At 45.9% G+C, this 24,076-nt stretch overlaps 1 protein-coding gene across 1 annotated transcript in view; it reads left to right on the top strand.

The window, feature by feature from the left end:
• UBE4B (ubiquitination factor E4B) overlaps positions 1–24,076 on the top strand; it is a 148,224-nt gene that overhangs the window by 88,135 nt on the left and 36,013 nt on the right. The window contains exons 8-14 of the mRNA XM_082273634.1: positions 3,371–3,484; positions 7,452–7,578; positions 13,085–13,185; positions 13,267–13,381; positions 15,391–15,474; positions 18,286–18,342; positions 21,014–21,130. Of these exons, the coding sequence (XP_082129760.1) occupies positions 3,371–3,484; positions 7,452–7,578; positions 13,085–13,185; positions 13,267–13,381; positions 15,391–15,474; positions 18,286–18,342; positions 21,014–21,130 (715 nt within the window). The remainder of the gene's footprint in view (positions 1–3,370; positions 3,485–7,451; positions 7,579–13,084; positions 13,186–13,266; positions 13,382–15,390; positions 15,475–18,285; positions 18,343–21,013; positions 21,131–24,076) is intronic.

Raw genomic sequence — 24,076 nt, 5'->3', positions numbered from 1 at the left:
GGTCATTAGCAGCTATAACTGGTTAACCTCTGCATGAATAGATAATGAATAAGTACTTTTATTGAGCTTACTTAAACCGCATCTAAAGCCAAAGCTTTTTTACTTGGGTTTAGATAGTGGGGACGGTTTAGAACCTCTGCTAGGTCTTCTATTGTTTGTTTCCACAATGGAAGGATTTACACTTTTTGTGTATCCTGGTGACTATTGTCACTAGGAATGAAAGTCCAACATTTTGAGTTGACACCTGATTGGGGATAGGGAGGATATCTGCCAATGGGGGTGCTTATACCTGTGACAATTAAGAGGGGATGTCCCTTTTTCCCTGCTTACTATTTGTTGTGTCTATAGGACAGGAAGCAAACGTTGTTCTCCCCAGTGGGACACAGATAACCGAAAAGAAAACCTGATGGGTTTTAACCCTTCCCTAATCTATCAAGTAAAAAAATGTGGCTTTTGATATGCTTTGATGAAAAAATGATGGTACCCTGCAATAAACAATCTCAGTTCTTTTTATTATTTTAGATTTTCTTAACAAGGGAACTATGGTTACTGTCAATTACATGTTACCGATCTTTGCATTGGCTTATTTTAGTTGATCTGCGCTGTAATTGTGCCTTATCCTTACTAGCTCTCTCCCTTAGAGTACAAAGTCTAGCACAAACCATTTTTAAAAAGGTTCCTATGCCACCCCCTGTCCTGCTTACCTTGTCACCTTACCAAAAAAAAAAAAAAAAAAGAAGAAATTCTATATTAATACTTTTTGTTCATTGTGGGGCTACATGATTCTGCAGCTCCAGATCCCCGGTCTCTTGTAGTAGCAGCTGCGGGGAGAGGAGGGAGCACTGACAACAGACTGTGCTATGAGAGTCTATGGGTGACATCACATATCAATATTAAATGCACAAGTAGAATATAAACAGAAAAACGCATATCAGTATTGGACAACATAAAAATTTCTATTGTCTGAGTCACAACGGAAGCAGGGAACATTTTTAAGATTAGTTAGTGTTAGCCCCTTTCACGCGGCGACGGAGTCCGTTCTGCTCAGCGGGGGATCGATCCGCTGATCCCTGCTGAGCAGGCGGATGACAGCTCCGTCTCCGCTCTGTGTGCAGAGACTGAGCTGTCAGAGCCCCGCTCTCCTCTATGGGGAGATCGAATGAGAACGGACCACCTGTCAGTTCTCATCCGATCCTCCAGACTGATGGAAAATCGGGTTTCCATCCGTCCGGATTTCACGGACAGGAATTGATTGGGATAGCAGCGGAGATGCCTCCGCTGGCATCCGCTGTCCCATAGGGATGCATGGAGCATCCGATCAGGTTCGCCTGAAAAATTGACAGGCGGATCGGATCGCCCGTGTGAAAGGGGCCTACAAGGATAAGTTCACCTTTTGTAACGTGTTAACACCAGCCCCCTCTGATCTGACAGCTAGCAGGGATCTTCTTCCCCCGCTAGCTGTATCTATTTAAAAAAAAAAAAAGCACGGCTGAGCGGGACTCTGCCTACCCGGCCACATCACTCATTCCACTGTACAGTCGGCTTGTAGTTTTCAATGAACTACCAGGGCTCTGTAAAGCACTGTTGTAATTCATTAAGTCTTCCTGCCAGATTATATCTGCTTGCTGGTATGATGTACAGGCAGGGCTGGTGCTACCTGTAAGGTGACCTAGGGCGCCACTTAGCAGGGGTTCCGGCATCCTGCACCCGGAATCAGGATGAGGACCTCCAGCGTTGCCGAAATCCCCATAGGAAAGCATTATTCAATGCTTTCCTATGGGGAGGTCTATTGCGCATGTGCGGCCATTGCCGCGCACGCGCATTAGGTCTACCTCGCCGGCTGACGGCGGGGGAGGAGAGTAGGCGGGTAAGTCACTGAATGGGTTTTAACCCCTTCAGCAACTTGGGATGGGGATGGGAGGAGGGGGGTACTACAGGGTCCTGCAGTGCCAGGAAAACTAATGTTTTCCAGGGGGCGGCAATTTTTATTTTGCCTTGGGCAGCAAAGATCATTGCACCGGCCCGGTGTACAGGCACACTGACAGATCTGCAGGAGACCTGCATGGAACCAGCGATCTGCATGTTTTAGAGCAGCCTTTCTCAACCTTTTCAACACAGAGGAACCCTTGAAATACATTTCTGGTCTCGGGGAACCCCTGCTAAAAATTAAAAATCTCCAACTCATGACACATTAGTGTGACAGTCAGTGGGAAGAATGCTGCTTACTCTTGTCATCATTGGGAAGAATTACACCCCTTACAGATCGCTAAAAGGAACAATGATGTCATTGGGAACTTATCTGAGAGGCAGAAATTGCCCATTGCTAAAGGAACCCCTAGCAACCTAGAGTTCCACGGAACCCTGGTTGAGAAACCCTATTATAGAGGCCCCAGAAACAAAAAATAACAAATGCACATTTTTTTTTTTCTTAACCTGCAAAAAAATGTGCATTTATTATTTTTTGGTTAATTACAGGTAAATCTGTCCTTTAAGCCACCCATAGATGGATCGAATCTCAACTGGTTCAGCTGGGACCAGTCGAGATTCGATCCATCTATGGGCAGGCTGGTTGTACTGAAGTTGATCCATCGATTTGCTTCCGTACAATCGGACTGTCAGATTTTTTGCATGCGGTTACTGCTGGCAGTTATAGCCACAAGCAGTAATGTGTTCTGGCAGCAGAGAAGGCTCCCTGCCAGAAGAACACCATAGCGCTGCAGAAGGGATTCCCCTATCAACCTAGTAATTTTCCCCTGTGGTTGCAGGAAAGAATATCGTATCCTCTATGGCTTGCCTTAGTCTTTATTTCCACTTTAAATTCCTTAAACGTTCAGAGGTGCTGATGTAAGTCTTTCTGTTGGTAATTGGAGCTCTGAGTTCTTTCACATACCTTATACGCATATGCATTCCTTGGAGACCGGTGACCTCACTGAAAATGCATCCTTTTCATTCATTAGTGGCCAGTGACCTTTTTAAGAATGCAACCAGTCCATTCCTTGGAGACTGGTGACATCACTTAGAATGCAGCCTATTTCCAGGAGACCAGACCAGGAACATAACTTCCTCCATTCTTAATAACCAGCCTTTCCTTGTTAATCATCTGGCAGATAGACAAATTCCAGAAGCCGAGTAGCTATTAGGTCTAGAAAAATTCTGAAAAAATATCCAGTTACTATTTTGAGCAGTTTGTTTTAGTAATTTGGTATCCTTGAGTTCTTACCAGTTGTAATGGCTCCTCAGTTTACCTTTGTTATATATGGAGGAAAGCCTTTCTCTGCATTGAACAGCATGCGATGTGGTTAAGCTTCGTGTGTGTCGAGATGCCGTGTTCTCTCACCCACTCATTACCTGTGTGTTTACATCATGCCAGTGCATACGACAGTCCGCTGTCCCTCCTCTTCCTCTCCCGTGCTGAGGAGGCCGAGGACAGCAGTGATGATGACAGCAACGAAGAGGATTTTTCTAATGTGCAGTTTGGGTCCAGGTACAGATCAGTATGGCATGCTCGAGTGTCTGCGCACTCACTAACAATCACAGATACCAGTTGCTGTGTATTGGCAGGGCATTGCGACATTCTCTTTCACAATCGGAAGTAATCTATAGGCTTAAATGGCTTTTTTGGGCAAAGGGCAGAACTCTCATTTGTTCAGAGCATGATGGTTGTTGGGAATAAAGCACATCTAAACCCAAAAACAAGAGTATATTTTGTAGTTGTGGTGGCTGCATTCATTTTCTTTTTCTCAGACAGATTTCCCTTTACTTTCACCTGGGGAACCTGTGAATAACGGAGTGGCGGCTGGTGCAGAGGCTCTAATAGGCTTTCAAAAACGGGTGGGCTCGGGGCGCAGAGCACTGCGCCCTGAGTCCACCCAGTTGTGTGACAATTGCGAATGAATATTCACTATTGTCACACGGATCCTCCTGGCAAATCAGGAAGCGTGTCCTGAGACCCGTTTCCCGATTGGCCGAAAGGAGAAGCCATGCCATTGGCCGAGGAGGAGGAGGGAGGAGACGCAGAAGACTTCACTGAGGGGAAGCCGCTGTTGCTGCCCGTCCACATGTCCCGGGAGAGGGATGAGTGAGCTTGGCGACAGGTGTGCGGGCTGGTGTGGTCCGGGAGGGGGGGGGGTTATAGGTTGGTATGGTCTGTCTGCCGCCCCCCTGGCCCATGTAGCACCAGCCTCCACTGGTGGCTACGCTCGGAAGTGACAAGGACACTGTATTTGGTAAGATCATCAGGTATTTTCTGTACTTGGCTGAAAATGCAAAAAAAAAAGATAGTGTAGCCACCACATCTCAGGACCAGTAGCCTGCAGTGTATTAAAAGTTAGTTCTTGGGTTTGGATATCCTTTATAAGCCCTCGCCTTATTGACTTTCAGAGGCAGTTATCTGCAGCCTGAGCCCTTATCCGAAATAATTGACATGGGGAGGTTTCAGCCCTGGGTGCCTAAACTAAATGAGTATCTATGGCAGCATCTTCCCCTAGCAGCCAGTTTGTCTTAGCAAAGACTGCCCATAAGATCCCAGGTTCACCATAGATGTAATCAACCCGATGCTGGGAGTTACTGGAAAGTGGTAAACTTTCTTCTGAATATTTTGTTATCATGTAGTGGTTTCCATGTGACTTGAATGCTCTACCATTGTGGGTAAAAACTGGTTGCTTACAAAATTCCTCCTATTAGAAGACACTATAAGGCACTATATTCCATTATAAATCACGTAATCCCATATTCATTAATAGGTGACATTTTCTGAACTGCTTCAGCTCCGCAGTCTGCAGAGAGCGCTGCATAACCGACATATTGTTTGCTGCTTTTCTGTTTAGCTTGTGCAAAGATTTATATAGGTGCTAATGTGAAATGCTGGTAGGATAGACAAATGCAGAACTGCCCAGCAATGTTTTGTTTCCACGTTTGGCCTTTGTAAAAAGGTCAACACAAGGAGGAATGATTCCTAAAGATGACATTGGGCCAGTGTTGTGTTGGCCATCACAGACGCAAATAGCTCAGATGCTTTAGAAAATACTCTGCCCCTATTGGGGAATGGTGGGATATGCAGGCACAATCCGAGCTAGGGTTGCCACTTCATCCCCGGAAGGATTTTCCCCCTTAATGACCAGGCCATTTTTTGCAATTCGGCACTGCGTTACTATAACGAAAAATTGCGCGGTCGTGCGATGATGTACCTAAATAAAATTGATGTCCTTTTTTCCCCACAAATGGAGCCTTCTTTTGGTGGTATTTGACCTCTTTTAGATTTTGCCCTATAAACCAAAAAAAAGCGACAATTTTGAAAAAAACACAATATTTTTTACTTTCTGCTATAAAACAATCCCAATAAATTTTTTTTTTAAAAATCTAAATTTTTTTTAATCAGTTTAGGCCAATTTGTATTCTGCTACATATTTTTGGTAAAAAAAAATAAAATCCCAAAAAGCTTATTTTAATCGGTTTGCGCAAAAGTTATAGCGTTTACAAACTACGGGATAGACTTTTTGACTTTTTATTTATTTTTATTTATTTTTATTAGTAATGGTGGCGATCTGCGATTTTTAGTGGGACTGCAACATTGCGGCAGATCGGACCCCTAACTGACATTTTTGACACTTTTTTGGGGACCAGTGACATTACTACAGTAATCCAGTGCTAAATAATATGCACTGTTACTATATAAATTATACTGGCAGGGAAAGGGTTAACACTGGGGGGTGATCAAAGGGTTAAATGTATGCCTGTCTGTGGGGGGCTGTGTGGCACAGAGATCAGGGTTGTGGCTTAGCTGAAACTCCTGATCTTTCTCTGCCTGTGTGACAGAAGACCCGCCTGCTTTGTTTACATAAGCAGGCGGGTCTTCTGTCAGTTTCTGTGAAGATCGCGGGAGGCCGGCGGCGATCGCTGCCACTCCTCTCCCGGTCTAGCTCCCGCTGTCTAAACACAGCAGGAGCATGGCTTCAGCGAGACCACATGCACATTATCATATAGATCTACGTGATTATGTGCAGCTGAGCCGCCCTGCCGCAGTAAATCTGCGTGGGGTGGTCGGCAAGTGGTTGAACCCAACACCGGTTCTGTGGCTGATTAAGATAGTAATTAAACTCGCATGTTGCCTTACCTACATTAAATTGGCCTCAGAACCTGTGTGAATGGTACGTTTTCTGGTTTAATGGGATAAGATGGCAACCCTAATCCGAACTCCATCCAAAGCTTCATAAGCTTTCAAGTTTTAGCATGCAGTAATCCACCAATGTGTGAAAGGACAGAAGTTTGACAACTGTAGACATAGAGGGGTAGAAAAATAAATGCTTAGAACACATTGAAAATTGCCATTTATGATTCCATATTATATTTACTGCTTAAAGTGGTTGTAAACCTCAGACCTGAAATATGAACAAAGCAATATCCCACTATAGTGTGTACTTCAATTTAGAGCACTAAGTGTAATTTCTGTCTGCTACTTCATTCCTCTGCTATCAGCACGAGTCCCTTCTGCCAAGTTTTCCTGACACCAAGCGAAAAATGGTGACAGGGGAGGGATCTCCAGCTGACTGACAGCCTGCACTTGTTGTTGTTCTCACTGAGCTCTGCAGAGTGTAAATTCAGCTCTCAACACTCTATTTCTCTGACAGCTCAGACAAGCTTTATAAATTAGGGAAAATATTTCAAAGAGAGAGAGAGATGGGGATTTTAAAGGTGTAAGTCCTTCTATCAGAATAATTCACCTTCAGTCTTAAAAAATACATCTTTATTGCAAACTCTTTAAAAAATTCTGAGTTATAAATCCCCTAAAAACATGACAAAATTCCACAAGCCATATTCAGTATTGCAAACCCCAGATAAGAGGCCCCTCCCCCATATACATACATATGTACGCCATAATGGTAATAAATATATCACGTATTTCAGAAAAAAGAGGGGAAGGATGCCCCTGTACCAACACGTTTTACTCTGAAGGCTTCCTCAGGGGTTCAAGGAGTGCAGTCGAGTATGGTTGCCGGGGGGGGAAAAAAATACATATGATAGTTCATAATCAAATGTATAATATACAATATTTCAGTATAGCTGCCAAAGCAAATGTAACTTACAATAGACACTAAAAAAACAATATCCACCTCCATATGTGTCACCTCTGATTTGATAATAATGGACTGCACATTATTTTTTAGCTTTCTATATTGATCTGGAGCTCTGCCTTCTGAAATGTGATGACGTTAGAAGTTACAAAGCTTTCAGTCGGTTGCTTTTTAGGGTTGTGCTGCTTATAGTGACTATAACACGTATATTGAATATAACAATTTGATTTTCTGCCTGTGTTTTGGTGACTAACAGTGTGAAGGTGTGAGAATCACTCATATTTTCTGACCGCTCAGTGTGAGCTCTTGGTGCCCATGATGGAATGGTGGATTCTGGGAATTTGGGGATAACTTGAGAGATGTATTTGTTCTGTTTTGCAGTGGAACGAGCAGTACGGAGTCATGCGGCGATCATTTCACAATTGAAGCTTGCAAGGAGACAGAGATGCTTAACTACCTCATTGAATGCTTTGACAGAGTGGGAATAGAGGAGAGGAAAGCACCAAAGGTGAGACTCCATTCCAAGCCAGCCAGGTACCCATAACACAGATATAATATTAATGGATAAGAGACACACAGCACAATGTTAATAAACTGGATTATTGGTCAGTGAGCGCATGGAATCACTGGTATCCAGCCAAGGGCCCAAAATCTTATAGAATTCCAAGCCAGTGTTCTGCAGATCAAGAATTGTTACTGTAGATAACAAAGTGTACTTAAAGCGGAGTTCCACCCAAAAATGGAACTTCCACTGATTTGCTTCCCCCCCCCCCTCCGGTGCCACATTTGGCACATTTAAGGGGGGGGCGGGTACCTGTTTTTGATAGGTACCCTTACCTACTTCCAGGAGACTGTGTCGGGGCACTGTCCCTTGGAAGTTTGGCTCCTTCCTCTGCCACCGAGCCAATCCGAATGCGCATGCGCATTAGGGACCCGCCCGTGAAGCCACAAGACTTCATTGCCGGGTTCCCTCACCAGCAATGGTGGCGGCAGCACCTGACAGCCGATGGAAACATCGGCTGCAGTGCCGACATCGCTCGACTCCAGGACAGGTAAGTGTCCTAATGTTAAAAATCAGCAGTTACAGTTATGTGTACAGTGTGTGTAGCTGCTGACTTTTAGTTTTTGGAGGGGGAGAGGGTTGGCTGGAACACCGCTTTTAAAATGCAACTTTAGTCAGAAAATTGTGTATGTATGTGTGTGTATATATATATATTTCTCTAGCGCTCATTGACAGACGTAGTCCTCGGTGATACACCACCTTCGGGTTATGTTGCCTCCACAGGAGCAGGACTAGACAGGAAATTAAAAAAGCTCTGGCCACACCCCAGGGGCAGTCCCAGAGGGTATATCCTCTCTCTCTCTGCCTCAGCAAATCAGTTATTTTCTGTCTAGTTAGGAGTAAGGACCTAGACACCTTGCTGGGATCTTAGGTCCTGGCAAGAATTTTTTCTTAAAGGATTTTTTAGACAGCTTTTTTTCTCCAGTGTTCCTGTGAGATCTTCAAGCAAGAAAGCTGAACTGGGCGACGGGCTGGATGTTGAGATCCGGTGGTCACCCCAGTTCAGCCTACGAGCGCGTGCAGGCCATAGCTCCGCGCTGGGTCGGCCGCGACAAAGTCCCATTAAAGGACTGTCCACGCGAGTTAAACGTCTCGCTGAAACGCCAAAGACCATGAGTCACGGCGTCCGTATCGGTCGACAGCCCTCCCGCCCCGGTGGAGAGGGGTACTGTCAGGAGTTGGTGCCCGCCTGGTTCCGGTATGGTGAGTAGTATGTTCCCCCTTTCCCCCTGACGGGTTTTGTGGTGAACGCGGGCCCCTCTCTGTATGGTAAGATAGAGTCCCTTTCTATCCTACAACATGACACAGATCCTCCTATTTTGAGTGTGATTTTATGTGTGCAAAAAGCCAGGAGGCTTGGTTTGGGAGCTAACAATCTAATTGTATACAGGTTTTAAAGATGTAATCTGTGGCATTCTGGGAATCTTATGGGTTAAGAATAAGCTACCTACCAGTCAGAAGCCACGGACATGTAGACTGCCTTCCTAATCAGATCTCCAGCTATTAGCAGGCCTCCCGAACGGCCATGCGGTCCGCCAGGGCCGGTACCGCCAACCACGCCATATCCCCTTAGTACGGGCCGCCGCCATTTTTTTTTTGCTGGATCGCACGAGCCGCCATTTTGGCGTAGCCTCGTGTCTCCAGCATGGGGGCGGCCATGTTTGAGGTGATCCAAACACCTCGTGGAGCTTGGGGGAGGCGTCGGAAGGCGTACAGAGGGGCGGAGCCGCCTCCTTTCTTCCTGGGCAGCCAGCCAAAAGACTTCCTGTTTGTTAAGACAGCGTTGTAACCTGTTGCAGTTAAACTCTGAGCATCAAGTGGTGAGCCTGGGGGTCTATCTCTCTCTCTCTCGATCGATAGGGATCCCTAGCAGGTAACACTAAGGGGCTTTTGTGGCGCTGGGGGTCGAAAAAAAAAAAAAAAAAGTTTTATTTTTGAATTATATTATCCAGGAAGTAACTGGAGTTATCATGGACCCTGCCACACATATTCCCCCACCTGTTTCCCTCGAGGGGGCCACGGGACCCGCCGGTGCACAGAGTATAGAGTCATTTACAGCAATTTTGGAGTCTATGGTGGCTCGGGTGGAGGCGGCCTGTCAGGGACGGGGGTCAAGGAAGCGACCCCCGCCTACCCCTATACCATCTGACACCTCTGACTCAGATTCAGAGGTGGTCACGGCAGTTGCAGGTTCCTCTGCAAGGGCTGTTATCCCAGGTAAAGCCCCCTCAGACAGTGAGGAGGACGCTTCTTCTCCTGCTATTATTCAGGAAGAAGCATTGGTGGACGCACTAGTTGTGGCAGTGCAGGAAACCTTAAAACTTGAGGCTTTACCGGCAGAGGCAACTGAAACAGAGATTCCTTTTGGTACCAATAAGCCCATCAAGACGATGAAGGCTTTTCCTGTACCTAAATGTTTTGGTAATCAGATTAAAGGAGAATGGGAGCATTCTAAACGTACCTTTACTATTTCCAAGCGTATTGCTAGACGCTATACGTTTGAGGAATCCATCATTAAGAAATGGACGGTACCACCAGTCGTGGATCCGCCTATTTCCAGGCTGAATAAAGCCACGGTTATTCCAGTGGAGGACACTTCGTCCTTTAAGGATCCGGTGGATCGAAAGATGGAAGCAGAGTCCCGCACCATCTTCTCTCTGATAGGGTCAGCTTTTAGACCAGTAATTGTTATTGGTCTAGTTTCCCAGACACTTACGGAATGGGCGAAAATGGTACGCCAAGATCTTAGGGGAAAAGATATTCCCCAGGAGACATCTGATTTGATGGAACAGATTATACAAGGGCTACAGTTTATCTGTGACGCAGCCTTGGACACTACTCCCTTATTAGGGCATGCATCTAAGACAGCGGTGATCCTCAGACGTGTGCTGTGGTTAAAATGCTGGTCAGCTGACCTAGGTTCCAAGAAGACCTTGACAAATCTCCCCTTTCAGGGGAATCGTCTATTTGGGGCCAACCTAGATGAAATCATTAAGGATGCCACTGGGGGCAAGAGCACTCTTTTGCCACAGGCTGCTAAAGCTAAGGGACCTCGCAACAAGCGAGGACCTTTCTTTACCGCCCATAAAGGGCGCCCGGCTGGTACTAGCGGGAAAGGCAAGACTCCTCCAGGAGGGTTCAAGAAGGGCTGGTCGGACAAGCAAAGGACCAACCCAGCCAAACCCGAAGCAAAGGAGTACACAGCCTGAAGGTGCGCCCCCACCCGGTTTCAGGGTGGGGGGATGTTTTCACCGGTATTCAGGACATTAGATCGAGCATCAACCACTACTACCGGTGCGATTCTTCCCTTCCAACATTTAAGTACTACAGGAAGCGGTAATTACCGTTCCCTGAATAGATCTTTTCCTTTTCCTTTTCCTAAGATTAGTGCCTATACCTCACAGGAATCGGATCTGGTTGACCAGATAGGCCAAGTAGCCTCTAGTCGGGTGACTTCGGTCCCTGAGGTTCAACCAGAAAAGATCACCTTTCCTGATAACTATCAGGTATCTGATAAATGTGTGGGAACAGAAAACGACCAGACTTTCTCGGATGGTCGGGGCCAGATACCTCTAGGGACGCCTGGTTCAGATCCAATCAGCGCCAGTGGTCCTAGAAATTCTAGGCTGGCCTCCTCAAGCCGGCCTGGCCGACTTGGACATGTTAGTCGTAGACGTTCCGTGAGAACTTCGTCTCAGGGAGTGTCTGTGGTCTCAAGGACCAATTTACCATCATGCTTTACAGTCGCTGGGTTTAATGGCCTGGCCATTGAGACCCAAGTACTGAAGGACAGAGGTTTGTCAGCTTCAGTCATTCCTACCCTTATTAAAGCAAGGAAAGCGACTTCCAGCAAAGTCTATTATCACACATGGAAAACTTATATTGCGTGGTGCGAATCTTTAGGATTTCCTCCACGTACCTATTCGGTGACTCGAATATTGGCCTTTTTGCAACAGGGGGTTGAGCAGAAGCTAGCCTTGAGCACCATCAAGGGTCAAGTTTCAGCATTAGCAATCTTCTTTCAGAAGCCTTTAGCTACCAAATCCTTGGTGCGGAATTTCATCCAGGGGGTGCGGCACCTGGCTCCTCCAGTCCGCGCGCCCTTACCGCCTTGGGATCTTAATTTGGTTTTGTCGGTTCTACAGAAACCTCCCTTTGAAAACATCAGGGAGATTCCCTTGCTTACTTTATCCCAGAAGGTGGCCTTCTTGGTGGCTATTACTTCTGCTCGCAGGGTGTCAGAACTGGCTGCATTATCATGCCAGTCCCCATACCTAGTGATTCATAGGGATAAGGTAGTACTTCATCCTAAGCCATCTTTTCTTCCCAAGGTGGTTTCAGATTTTCATCTGAATGAAGATATTGTACTACCTTCCTTGTGTCCTCAGCCCAAGCATCATCGGGAACATGCGTTGCATTCCTTAGATGTGGTTCGGGCAATCAGGGTATACCTGAAAGCTACGGAATCATTCCGTAAGACGGATTCACTTTTTGTGATCACGGATGGCCCCAGAAAGGGTTTGCCTGCATCTGCCGTGACCATTGCTAAATGGATTAGACAAACGGTGGTACAGGCTTATTCTATTAAGGGTCAGAGTCCTCCGTTCCCTGTTAGGGCGCACTCCACTCGAGCGCTCAGTACTTCCTGGGCCTTTCGCCATCAGGCGTCAGTGGTCCAGGTATGTAAGGCGGCCACCTGGTCGTCGGTACATACCTTTACAAAATTTGTTTTCTCTTTTTCTTGGTTGAGTCTCATCATTAAGGATGAGCATTGTAAACTTCTAGTTGGCACCGGTTGGGCCTTCTAGATTGGGATTTGATTTCCATTTTCCCACCCCTCAGTTGTGATACTGCTCTGGGACGTCCCGAAGGTGGTGTATCACCGAGGACTACGTCTGTCAATGAGCGCTAGAGAAAAATGGATTTTTGTAAAATCTTACCGTAAAATCCTTTTCTCTTAGCTCATTGACAGACGTAGTCCCCACCCCTCTGTTTTTTTGAGTTGGGTTAAAATCTCTAAAGACTGCTTTTTCACATAACTGATTTGCTGAGGCAGAGAGAGAGAGGATATACCCTCTGGGACTGCCCCTGGGGTGTGGCCAGAGCTTTTTTAATTTCCTGTCTAGTCCTGCTCCTGTGGAGGCAACATAACCCGAAGGTGGTGTATCACCGAGGACTACGTCTGTCAATGAGCTAAGAGAAAAGGATTTTACGGTAAGATTTTACAAAAATCCATTTATATATACATGTATGTATGTATGTATGTATGTATATATATATATATATATATATATATATATATATATATATATATATATATATATATATATTATACACACACATATACATACCCCTCAGACCTGTGCAGTCTTTTTAACATGTACTCAATTGGGTCTATAGCTGTGAAAATGATTATACCTATATGTAATGGGGCTCTGTTCTCCCCCTGCAGATGTGCAGCCAGCCAGATGTGAGTCAACTCCTGAGCAACATTCGGTCCCAGTGTATCTGCCATGCTGCGCTGGTGTTACAGGGAGCGCTCACCCAGCCAAGGTAAATGCTTTTAGCGGGTTTGGTTTTCTTAGTCCAATTTTCCTCAGGCGTTGATATAAACTGACACCTTCTTTGTTGCAGGACTGTACAGCAGCCGTCTCTCCTGGTGCCATATATGCTCTGTAGGAATCTACCATTTGGATTTATTCAGGAACTTGTGAGGACGACCTATCAGGACGATGAAGTGTTCAGACAGGTAAGAACGTAAGGCCATGTAGTACAAGATCACAACCATACTCACAGGTAATTCTTGTGTCCATGACATCAGTGAGACACTTCTAAGAGTGTTCATAATTTGACAGGCGCATTTGACCTGCATATAACTGACCTTAAGTGGGTTTGGCATTACCTTAGGCTCCTTTTACATGAGGCGGACTCCACCAGGAGGTCCCAGTTTATGAAACGGATGGCTGGTCTGTGTCCGCTTCGCTTATGCAGAGCTCACACAGACACAGCCCGCTCTCCTCTGTCGATCACCTGTCGTTTACACCTGACTGCCATGGATCAGATGTTGGTGGGTGTCAACAAAAATGTGTCTGTTGACTTGCGCTGCTCCATAGACGGCAATGGATGGTCCGATTTGCTCCTTCTAAGAAACCTTTAGGCTGACCCACTCAGTCCGTCCGCATGAAAGACCCCCTTAGACTTGGGGTGTTATGCAGACCCCACTTGAAGTGAACATAAGTTTCTCAACGCAGTCCCCAAATATCAGATACTAAAGAAAAAGGCTTAGGAATGTTCTAAAAAAAGAATTGTGTACTTCTGTGCTGTTAGTGTTTTGAAGCTTGCTGAACTCTTTGCCTTATTAAAGACAAAGACCGTTGCAGTGTTGGACTGGCACTGGGTCATACGATCAGTTGTAGGGCAGGGATTAGTTCTTAAAAGATCGCTTTTCATACTGAGCCTCTGACTGGCCTGTTTTGCCCGAGGGGGCTCGTTTGTACGTGAGGTTGTAGGGGGTGGAGGGCTATAAAACCTTGCAGTTGAACCACCCTATTACTTTCCCAACTGCTACCCCCTTAAGCAAAAAAAAAACAGCAGCTGGGGGTGTACACATGCTGCAGCCATGATGCTTTGCCGTTCTGCAATGCACATGTTTGCGGTGCAGTGGTGCAAAGATCAAGGGGGGGGTTAAAGCAAGGTAGTAAGGAGTTGAAACCACGCCTCCTCACCATCTGTGAAATGCTCTCTGAAGAGCCATCTGAATGCAGATGGCTCTTCAGAGAACACTGCTATTGTGAACAAACCCTGAAAATTAGTCCACATGGATCCTTCAATGGAGATCATGTGATCAGTGCTTCAGCAATGGACATGTGTGACCCAGTGCTTCAGCGAGAATGACATACCTGGTACCAGAACGCTCCTAGGATATGCAGGTCACATATCCCAGAAAGGGTTGGCATCCATTCACTGCAGCTGATGGATCTGACACTCGTTAAGAGGCTAGCTGCCTGAATGCAGAACAGACAGACAACTCCTGATGGTGTCAGATAGGAGACTGGTGGCCTGGGACATGGTGATTGGCAGCTGAGAGTGGTGGAACACATCAGGACAGTGCTGGGAGGGGAGTATGTGCGTTCAGGATAAAAGGTCAGCGTAAAGCCTACTATTTTTATGTTCATCCCAGTGGGCTGAACGGAAAAAAAAAACTGACCTCATGTCAGAGCCACTGTACTAACTGCAATGTTAGTACAGCGATATTTCCTGCTGTGCTTTTGTGCTCTGACAGGGGTAAGGCCCCCCAGAACACACTCCAGTCAGCGCTCTGTCATTGGTTGAGATCACCACACCTTTTTCAGTTATGCTCCTTCCACAGACGCTGGCTTGGCTGTAGTACACACGGGCCAAATGACGGCCGGTTTCTATATCCTGACATTCCGCCTGTATGTACTAGGCTGAAGTCTTGTGTCTGCCCCTCTCCTGTACTTTTCTGCAAACAGCCTTTAGTTGGTGGAACTTGCTGGAACCCTCCCACAGCTCTGCTCTATGTACAGCACAGTGATGATGATATGGCTATTTTACAGGTTAATAACTGAGTTTGTAAATGCATGTGGTGCACTCAAAGTTGATTGATATCCTTTCTGGAGATTTAATAGTATATTTGAAGGAAAATGTTTGAGCCCAGAATATAGCTTTGACGAATGATGAACTGATTTGCTCTCCTGTAGTGTTAAAAGAAACATTAACCTGTATTTCTTTTCTCAGATATTTATTCCAGTTCTGCAAGGCTTGGCTCTAGCTGCTAAAGACTGTTCTCTGGACAGTGACAACTTCAAATATCCACTAATGGTGAGAGCTGCCTGTCATGAGTAAAACCCCCAATATTGTTGCATCACAATAATCACAAGAATAAAATACTAGAAGGGGAATTGGATAACTAGGTTCACTTTTATCATTCTATTTTGTATCTTGCTATAACACACACACATATATATATATATATATATATATATATATATATATATATATATATATATATATTTATATTATTATTATTATTTTTTTTCATCAGTACAGCAAAATGAATTGTTCTAGCTACATAGTGTGTTTTTTTTTTTTTAATCCCCTTTTATCTCAACCCAATTTTTATGCCATCCAATTTGACTGTATTTTCCAACTTGTCTGCTTATTTTTTACATTTGACCCATCAAAATGATTTAAAGCAGAATTTCACCCAAAAGGGGAAGTTCCCCTTTTTCGCCTCCTTCCCCCTCCTCTATCACTTTTGGATACATTTTTTTGGTGGGGGGAGTGGGGTACCTGGTTTTGACAGGTACACGCTCCTACATCTGCTAGGATCACTTAGGCCAGGGGTGTCAAACTCCATTTCATTGCAGGCTGCATCTGCATTATAGTTGCCTTCAAAGGCCAGGGCCTTTTTTTCTTAGAGAATAGGTGCCCCCCCCCCACTGAACCACATTGAGTGGTGGGTGTGGCCAGGTAGGATCTTTAAGGGGCAAGGAGTGCGTTATGGGCAGAGTTCAGAGATGCGCTATATACAGAGTACAGAGGTCAGGGGTGTGTTGTGTACATTGTGTAGCCTGCTATTGGCTATAAAATCACTGCCTATAGAATACCACTGCCTGCTGTCCATCACAAGGAGAGCAGACCTGAGGGGTAACTAGTGTCGAAGCACCCCTTTAGTCTTTGCATGTCAGTGTCAATAGTTGATAGGAACCTGTAGACTTAGAAGCTGCAGCATCCTTAAAGCGATTGTCAAGTTTATTTTTTTCCTATAAAAATAACAAACATGTTATACTTACCTGCTCTGTTGCCCTGGATTTGTACAGAGCAGCCCGGATCCCCCACTTCTCAGGTCCCTCTTCTATTCTCCTGGCCCCTCTCTCCTGTTCAGTGCCCCCACTCAAGCAGTTGGCTGGGGGGGCACCTGAGCCGAGTCACAGCTCCCTGTGTCTATTTAGACACAGAACCCAGACCAAGCCCTGCCACCTCTTTCCTGATTGGCTGGGTGGCTGCTGTGTCTCAGTCAGGAGGGAGAATCTCTGAGGACTAAGACACTCGTAGACAGCGCTGGACAGAAAGGGACCTCAGGTAAGTATTAGGGGGCCGAGGGGGGCTGCTGCACACAGGTTTTTTATCTTAATGCATAGAATGCATTAGGATAAAAAACCGTATGACTTTACAACTCCTTTAACAACCAGGACTGGCGGGGAAGGGGGTAGTAGAGATGAACATGCTGCCTGCTATGCAGTGTGCCTGTCTCTGTACACCAACTTACAGTTTTTCCTCAAAGGATAAGTTCACCTTTTGGGGGGGGGGGGGGAATCATATTTTTTTTTTGTGTGTAAAGAAATGTGCATTTATTATTTTTTTTCGGAGGAGCTGATTGCAGGTGCAATCACAGGCTCCTGCTGACTGTCAGGATAGTTACCTGCCCATGCATCGGCAGTTACCTCAGAGCAGGAAAAATCAACCAACTATCAGAGCGCTCACCAGCGCCCTCGTAGTTCATTGAGAACTACAAGCCGTCAGCCGCAATAGCTGACGGTACAGGCGGTCCCAGAGTTACAAACAAGATGACTACAGGTTTGTTCTTAAGTTGAATTTGTAAGTTGCAAAAGGTTCATTTCTTTAAGTGTAGCTCACGCCAAAACAGTTTTTACTTTTTTTGGATAGCATAAGGAGGGGCTTAACACCCCTGTAACGTTTATTTTGCTGTCTGTGCCCCTGTTCAGAAGATTTCACCTCACTTTCTGTCCCTATGACAATTGAATTTTGAAAGTTCTGGGTTGTTGTGGAAACAAGGATTGGTGATGAAGCTTCAGTAGAGACACCTTTTTCCCATGAGAACTCTTACAGGGGTAGATTTCCTCCCACTTCCTTTGTCTCCCTCGGTTTGTAAGTAGGAGTCGTTTGTAAGTCGGATGTTTGTAACCCGAGGGCCGCTTGGTACTTGTAGTCTTTCCATTCACAGGAAACTATGAATGAATGACGCGGCCTTGTGGGCAGAGCGCCGCACGGCCATGCTGTTTTCAAATTGTGACAGCGGCTACGGGAAGAAGATTCCCCCAGCCGCTGTCACAGGGAGTGGGGTGAGTGGAGAGAAGGTGCAGATCCTGGAACATGTTACGTGTTCCAAAGGTGAGCTTATCTTTTAATTACCTCCAGTTTTGTTATCCGAACTGGAGGTAATTATTTTTTTATTTATTTCCTTTGTGATAGCTATATTATGGAGTCCTGTGTAGGAATCGCATACACATGACTCCATCCCTAGATTTTTGTAAATTAAATTTCAAACTCGTAAGTAAGTTTTTATGCAATTGAAGATTGGACTGACCAACAGTTTCCAGATCATGGGCTGTTCCACGTAGCCAGATAACCTTTTTTTAGCAAAGCACTGTAACCTGCACAATAGACTTTTATCATATTTAGAGATCTAGAAATCTTTCAGAATACCAAGGTGAACTGCCATGATTAGTGAAAAATAGGTTCAGTCTTCTGCTATTCTGACCTAAGTAAACTGGCATGAAGTGACTGCACTTTGTATTTAGCCATTGTGTTTTGTGTCGCATTTTTCAAGACTTGAGGCAGATAATATGCATAACCTATCACAAGATAACCTTTCTTTATTCTCTGCAGGCGTTAGGCGAGCTCTGTGAGATTAAGTTTGGAAAAACTCATCCTGTATGCTCCTTGGTAAGCTGTTCAGTTTATATTGTTTACTGCTGGTCTACAAATGAGGTTAATGTGACTGTCAGCCTTGGTTCACACTGCGCACAGCATGTGATTTGCACAGGAATCGCACCGCATTCCTGTCCAATGAACATGTGATTCTGTGCTGTTCGATTTGACCCCATTTATTTTGAATGGCTTAAATCTCTTACTGCATCCATATGAAAAAGGTGGTGTGTCTGTGAATGATAATGCAGCCAAATGTCACATGCAGCAGCTTTTTTATTAAAATATTATATTGGATAAAGTAAATCCCCTATATACGAACATTCAACTTGCAAACATTTAAAGATGTAAACATGTGATGTCCAATCCTGTAAAGCTGGGTACACGGTCTTTTTTTCTTTTCTTCAACCCAGCAGAAACAAAACTGACATATCACTGTACAAACACAAGCAATGTTGCTGCAGCAATCTCCCATGTTATGCCTTTGTGTTCTCACAGGGGCACTCTCCCCGCCAGAACACACTGATCAGCGGTAACAGACTTTGTCTGCAAGCCCTGATCTTTGCAGGACTTACGAACAAGTTGAACTTGCAAACAAGCTCCTGGAACGGAACTCGTTCAGAAGTAGGGGACTTACTGTAATGCAAAATGCAAAGGCTGTCGCACACAAATTGACAGCTAAAGCAAGCGGTGAGAGTCTCCATGCAACAGCTTTTCTTTTTATTTTTTATTTTTTTCCAAGCGCCCAGTAATAGTCTCTCTTCTATTAAAGTGTATATGTGGGTGTGCGTGTATGTAGAGTATCTCACAAAAAATAGTACACCCCTCACATTTTTGTAAATATTTTATATCTATTATATGTGACAACACTGAAGAAATTACACTTTGCTAAAATGTAAAGTAGGCAGTGTCCAGCTTGTATAACAGTGTAAATTTGCTGTCCCCTCAGAATAGCTCAACACACAGCCATTAATTGCTAAACCACTGGCAGCAAAAGTGAGCATACGCCTAAGTGAAAATGTCCAAATTGGGCCCAATTAGCCACGTTCTCTCCCCAGTGTCATGTGACTCGTTAGTGTTACAAGGTCTCAGGTGTGAATGGGGTGCAGGTGTGTTAAATTTGATATTGCTCTCACTCTCTCATACTGGTCACTAGAAGATCAACATGGCACCTCATGGCAAAAAACTGAGAATCTGAAATAAAAGAATTGGTCATGGTCGGCCAAAGAGGTTGAGTGCACGTGCTCAGCATCATACCCAGAGGTTGTCTTTGGGAAATAAACGTACGAGTGCTGCCAGCATTACTGTAGAGGTTGAAGGGGTGGGGTGGGGGGGTGTTTCAGCCTGTCAGTGCTCAGACTATACACCGCTCACTGTATCAAATTGGTCTGCATGGCTACCGTCCAAGAAGGAAGCCTTTTCTAAAGATAATGCACAAGAAAGCCAGCAAACAGTTTGCTTAAGACAAGCAGACTAAGGACATGGATTACTGGAACCTGTTATCTGATGAGACCAAGATGAACCATTTCAGGTGGTGTCAAGCATGTGTGGAGGCAACGGGGTGAGGAGTACAAAGACAAGTGTGTATTGTCTACAGTCAAGCATGGTGGTGGGAATGTCATGGTCTGGGGCTGCATGAGTGCTGCCGACACTGGGAAGCTACAGTTCATTGAGGGAACCAGGAATGCCAACATGTACTGTGACATACTGAAGCATGATCCCCTACTCTCGGAGACGGGCTGCTGGGCAGTATTTCAACATAACGACCCCAAACACACCTCCAAGGCAACCACTGTCTTTATAAAGAAGCTGCGGGTAAGGTTATGGACTGGCCAAGCATGTCTCCAGACCTAAACCCTATTGAGCATCTGTGGGGCATCCTCAAACGAAAAGTGCAGTATCGCAAGGTCTCTAACATCCACCAGCTCTGTGATGTCGTCATGGAGGAGTGGAAGAGGACTCCAGTGGCAACCTGTGAAGCTCTGGTGAACTCAATGCCCAAAAGGGTTAAGGCAATGCTGTAAAATAATGGGGGCCACACAAAATATTGACACTTTGGGCCAAATTTGGACATTTTGTCTTAGGCGTGTACTCGCTTTTGTTGGCAGCAGTTTAGACATTAATGGCTGTGTGTTGAGTTATTTTGAGGGGACAGCAAATTTACACTGTTATACAAGCTGTACACTCACTACTTTACATTGTAGCAAAGTGTCATTTCTTCAGTGTTGTCACATGAAAAGATGTAAAAAATATTTACAAAATTGTGAGGGTTGTACCCCCTGTAGTGAGATGTGAGTGTGTGTGTGTACGCACACACACACATATATATGTATAATATATAATTACATCTCTGCAATATGTGCATTTTCTCCATGTTGTCTCTTATACAATTACTTGTAAATCTGCCAGAAATTGTGTGCTCCTAACTTCCTGTTTGGGCTACAACACAAGGCCTTTGCTGCACTGAAATCTGAAGCAGTGTAAGCCCCACCCAATTCTAGACTACAGAATGCCTCCCCTTATGTTATGAAGATGAGCAGAAATGGTGCTTGAACTTCTACTTGTGTGGAAAACACAAATTACTAAAAATTGCTGTCTTTCTCTTATTGCTTCATCCTCAGTTTATCTCAAACTATTAAAATGTGCTCCTCTTCTAGTGTTTAACATTGATTTATTTTTCAAATTCCAGATATCCTCTTTGCCCCTTTGGTTGCCCAAGTCTTTGAGTCCGGCCACAGGCCGGGAACTGCAGCGTCTGTCTTATCTAGGATCTTTTTTCAGCCTCTCTGTATTTGCAGAGGACGATGTAAGTATTTTATGTTACTTTGCTTCTCGGATATAATAGTGTTGGAAAAAGGACATGCCTGTGTGTCCCAGTTACTAATCAGATTTTCCCTTTTGTGTGTTCTTGAAATTGTAAGATAATTGAATTAGTTACTATGAATTAGTTACTATGAGTAAGACCTGCCAGAGATGGGGCAGATGTCCCCCAAGACTGACAAGCAGGGTGGTAGCTGCCTGTCAACTGTAAAGCTGTGTCCCATCTTTGCTTCTTGTGTATCTGGCTTGATAGCCTGAAGTGCCACTAATACAGGTAACCACGTCCTTTATACATCTTACTGAGAAGCAGGGACCATTGGCCAGGTCTTATTAGGGTTTTCCTAATAGGAATCACTGTCCATTATACTGAACACCTCCAATGTCAGAAATGCTCATTATCTCTTCCTAGGGCACATTTAAAGTGTTACTAAACCCAGAAGCCTGCACTTACTTTTTCTCTTTCGTTCTTTCGGACACCGCTCCTGATCATCTTAACCATTTGGGTTATACTACCCCCTACTGGAGTAGGACATTAGGCAGAAAAAAAGTCTGGCTACGCCTATGGGCAGCCCTAGGGGGTATACTCCCTCTTTGTGCTATAGGCGGTCAGTTTTTTTCCCTGCCTAGTCAGGAGTAAGGACCTAGTTCCTTGCTGGGATCTCTGGTCTTGACCATTCTTTCTTTTTAGATAGAATTTCTTCTCCTGTTTTTCCTGTGAGATCTGCAATCAACTGCTGGACCGGACGACGGGCTGGATAATCTAGATTCAGTGGTCACCCCAGTCTGGCCAGCAAACGCGTGCAGACCTCAGCTTCGCACTAGGTCGGCAGCGACATAGCCCCTCCAGTTAAACGTCTCGCAAGGTCGCATATGACCAGGTCTCAGCCCGAGTCGCAGCTTTCCTCCTGGCCGATATCCTCCCATTTCGATGGAGAGGAGGTTCTGTCTGGAGCGGTGCCTGCCTGGTTCATGGTATGGTAAGTGACTGCCCCCCCTCTCTTCCTGGAGGTCTTTAGGGTGGACGTGGGCCCCTCCGTGGGAGGTTCAGACCCGTGGGTTCCCCTTCTTCCTGTTGGGCACCCCCCCTCATCGGTCTGGTGGTCCCTGTGAGCCACATCAAACCCCTCCCCCACCTCCTTTAAGGATGCTGGGGCTGTGGGTTGGCCTGGTCCACCACCTGGGGTAGGAGCAGGGTGCAGTGCTGGCGATAAGGGTTGCGCCGCCTGCCAGGGGCACCCCTTTCTGCCTGCCCCATATTCTGAGGCCTAGGGATCCCTCACGGTGCTGCTATTTTGCTGTAGCCTGTGCCATGGCGGCCATGTTTGTGTAGTCCAGCTATTTTTCGGTGGTTTGCCTTTGAAAATAGCGGCGGCTATGACAGTGAAGCCCGGTGGGTGGCGGCTTTGGCGGTGGGAGCCTCTCTTCATCCCCTGGTGCGGACTCCTGGATCTTTTCACTTTCTGATCGCCGTACGTAGAGTGCCGATTATTCTGGTGGCTGCAGGTGCGTGTTTCTGATGAGTGGGAAGTCTGGTAGGGTCCTCTCCCTCTCTGCTGAGGATCGATTTGGTGCTCTGTTACTGGTAACCGAGTGGTGCTGCTGGAGTGGTGGGGGTGTCCCTTAGCAGTGTTTTTACACCCTTTTCTTGTGGTGGACCCTCCGGTCTCCAGAATAAGCAAAGCAACCTTTAAAGACCCGGCTGACAGGAAGGCGGTGGCTGTCAGACGGGTCTCTGTTTCGGCAGTGGTCCTTCAGCGTGCCTTTTGGCTCAAATGCTAGTCTGCGGACAAGACTCCTAAAAAGGCCTTGACTTGACATGACTCCTAAAAAGGCCTTTTCTTTCAAGGAGATCGCCTGTTTGGTGCTACCCTGGATGACGACATTAAAGATCTCACAGGTGGGAAGAGTACCTTTCTTCCGTAGGCTAAGGCCAAGGACCCTCGTCTTAGGCATGGGGCCTCCTCTAGTCATAAGTTGTTTTGTCCATCAGGGTCGACTGAAAAGGAATCGGAACCCTTCGGGGCCTCCTATGGAGCATCCAATAGAACTTGGTCTGGCAAGTCAAGTGCGGGGCTTCTCCAGACCTGCTGACAAGGCCCCTTCAGCATGAAGGTGCACCCTCACCCATGTCGGGGGTGGGGGGACGCCTTCACTGGTTCCCCGACCCGTTGACTCCCCTGGTACAAGAACAAGTGGGTCCACGTGGTCATTCGGTCCAGCTACAAGATTAAGTTTCGTTCTTACCCTCCGGTAAGGTTCTTCCTTCCAACGTGCGTCTGTCCCCGGTCTGCTTACCAGCTCTTTTTAGGGCGGTGCAAGACCTTTTACTTTAAAGGGTGATGGTCCGGTTCCAACTTTCAAAAGTTTTCAGGGGTTTTGCACAATCCTGTTTACAGTTCCCAGGAAGGAAGGCTGAGCCGGGGGAACGAAAGAGTACTTGATATGGTGGCTTCGTTCCTGCCTCCCCTTGTATTGGACAGTGGTTACCACGAATGCCAGGCTGTCTGGCTGGGGAGTCGTCCTCGTCAAAAATTCTGCTCAGGGGATCTGGACAATGGAAAAGTCCAGACTACTGATTAATGTCTTGGAACACCGAGCGAGCAGACTGTGCCTGGAACATTGGACGGTTCGTCTTCAGGGATGTCCAGTGCGCATTTAATCAGGCAATCCCGTGGCTTATGTAAATCACCAGGGGGCACGAGAAGTTGTCCTGGCAGCTCTGGAGGTAGCCGGCATTCTCAGGTGGGCAGAACGGTTTGTTCCAGCCCTCTCCGCCGTACACATCCCAGGGGTGGAAAACTGGCATGGAGATTACCTCAGTCGGCAGGCGTTGGACCAAGGAGAGTGGTCCCCTCACCCGGAGGTGTTTCATCAGTGTCGTGAAACGCGTCAACCAATGTACCTGTCCTGTGATGTGCTAGTCTTGTTTGAT

The sequence above is a fragment of the Pelophylax lessonae genome (genome assembly GCF_965119305.1).
Source record: "Pelophylax lessonae genome assembly, chromosome: 12".
Classification (NCBI taxonomy): domain Eukaryota; kingdom Metazoa; phylum Chordata; class Amphibia; order Anura; family Ranidae; genus Pelophylax; species Pelophylax lessonae.
This window is presented reverse-complemented; position numbering and strand designations above follow the sequence as displayed.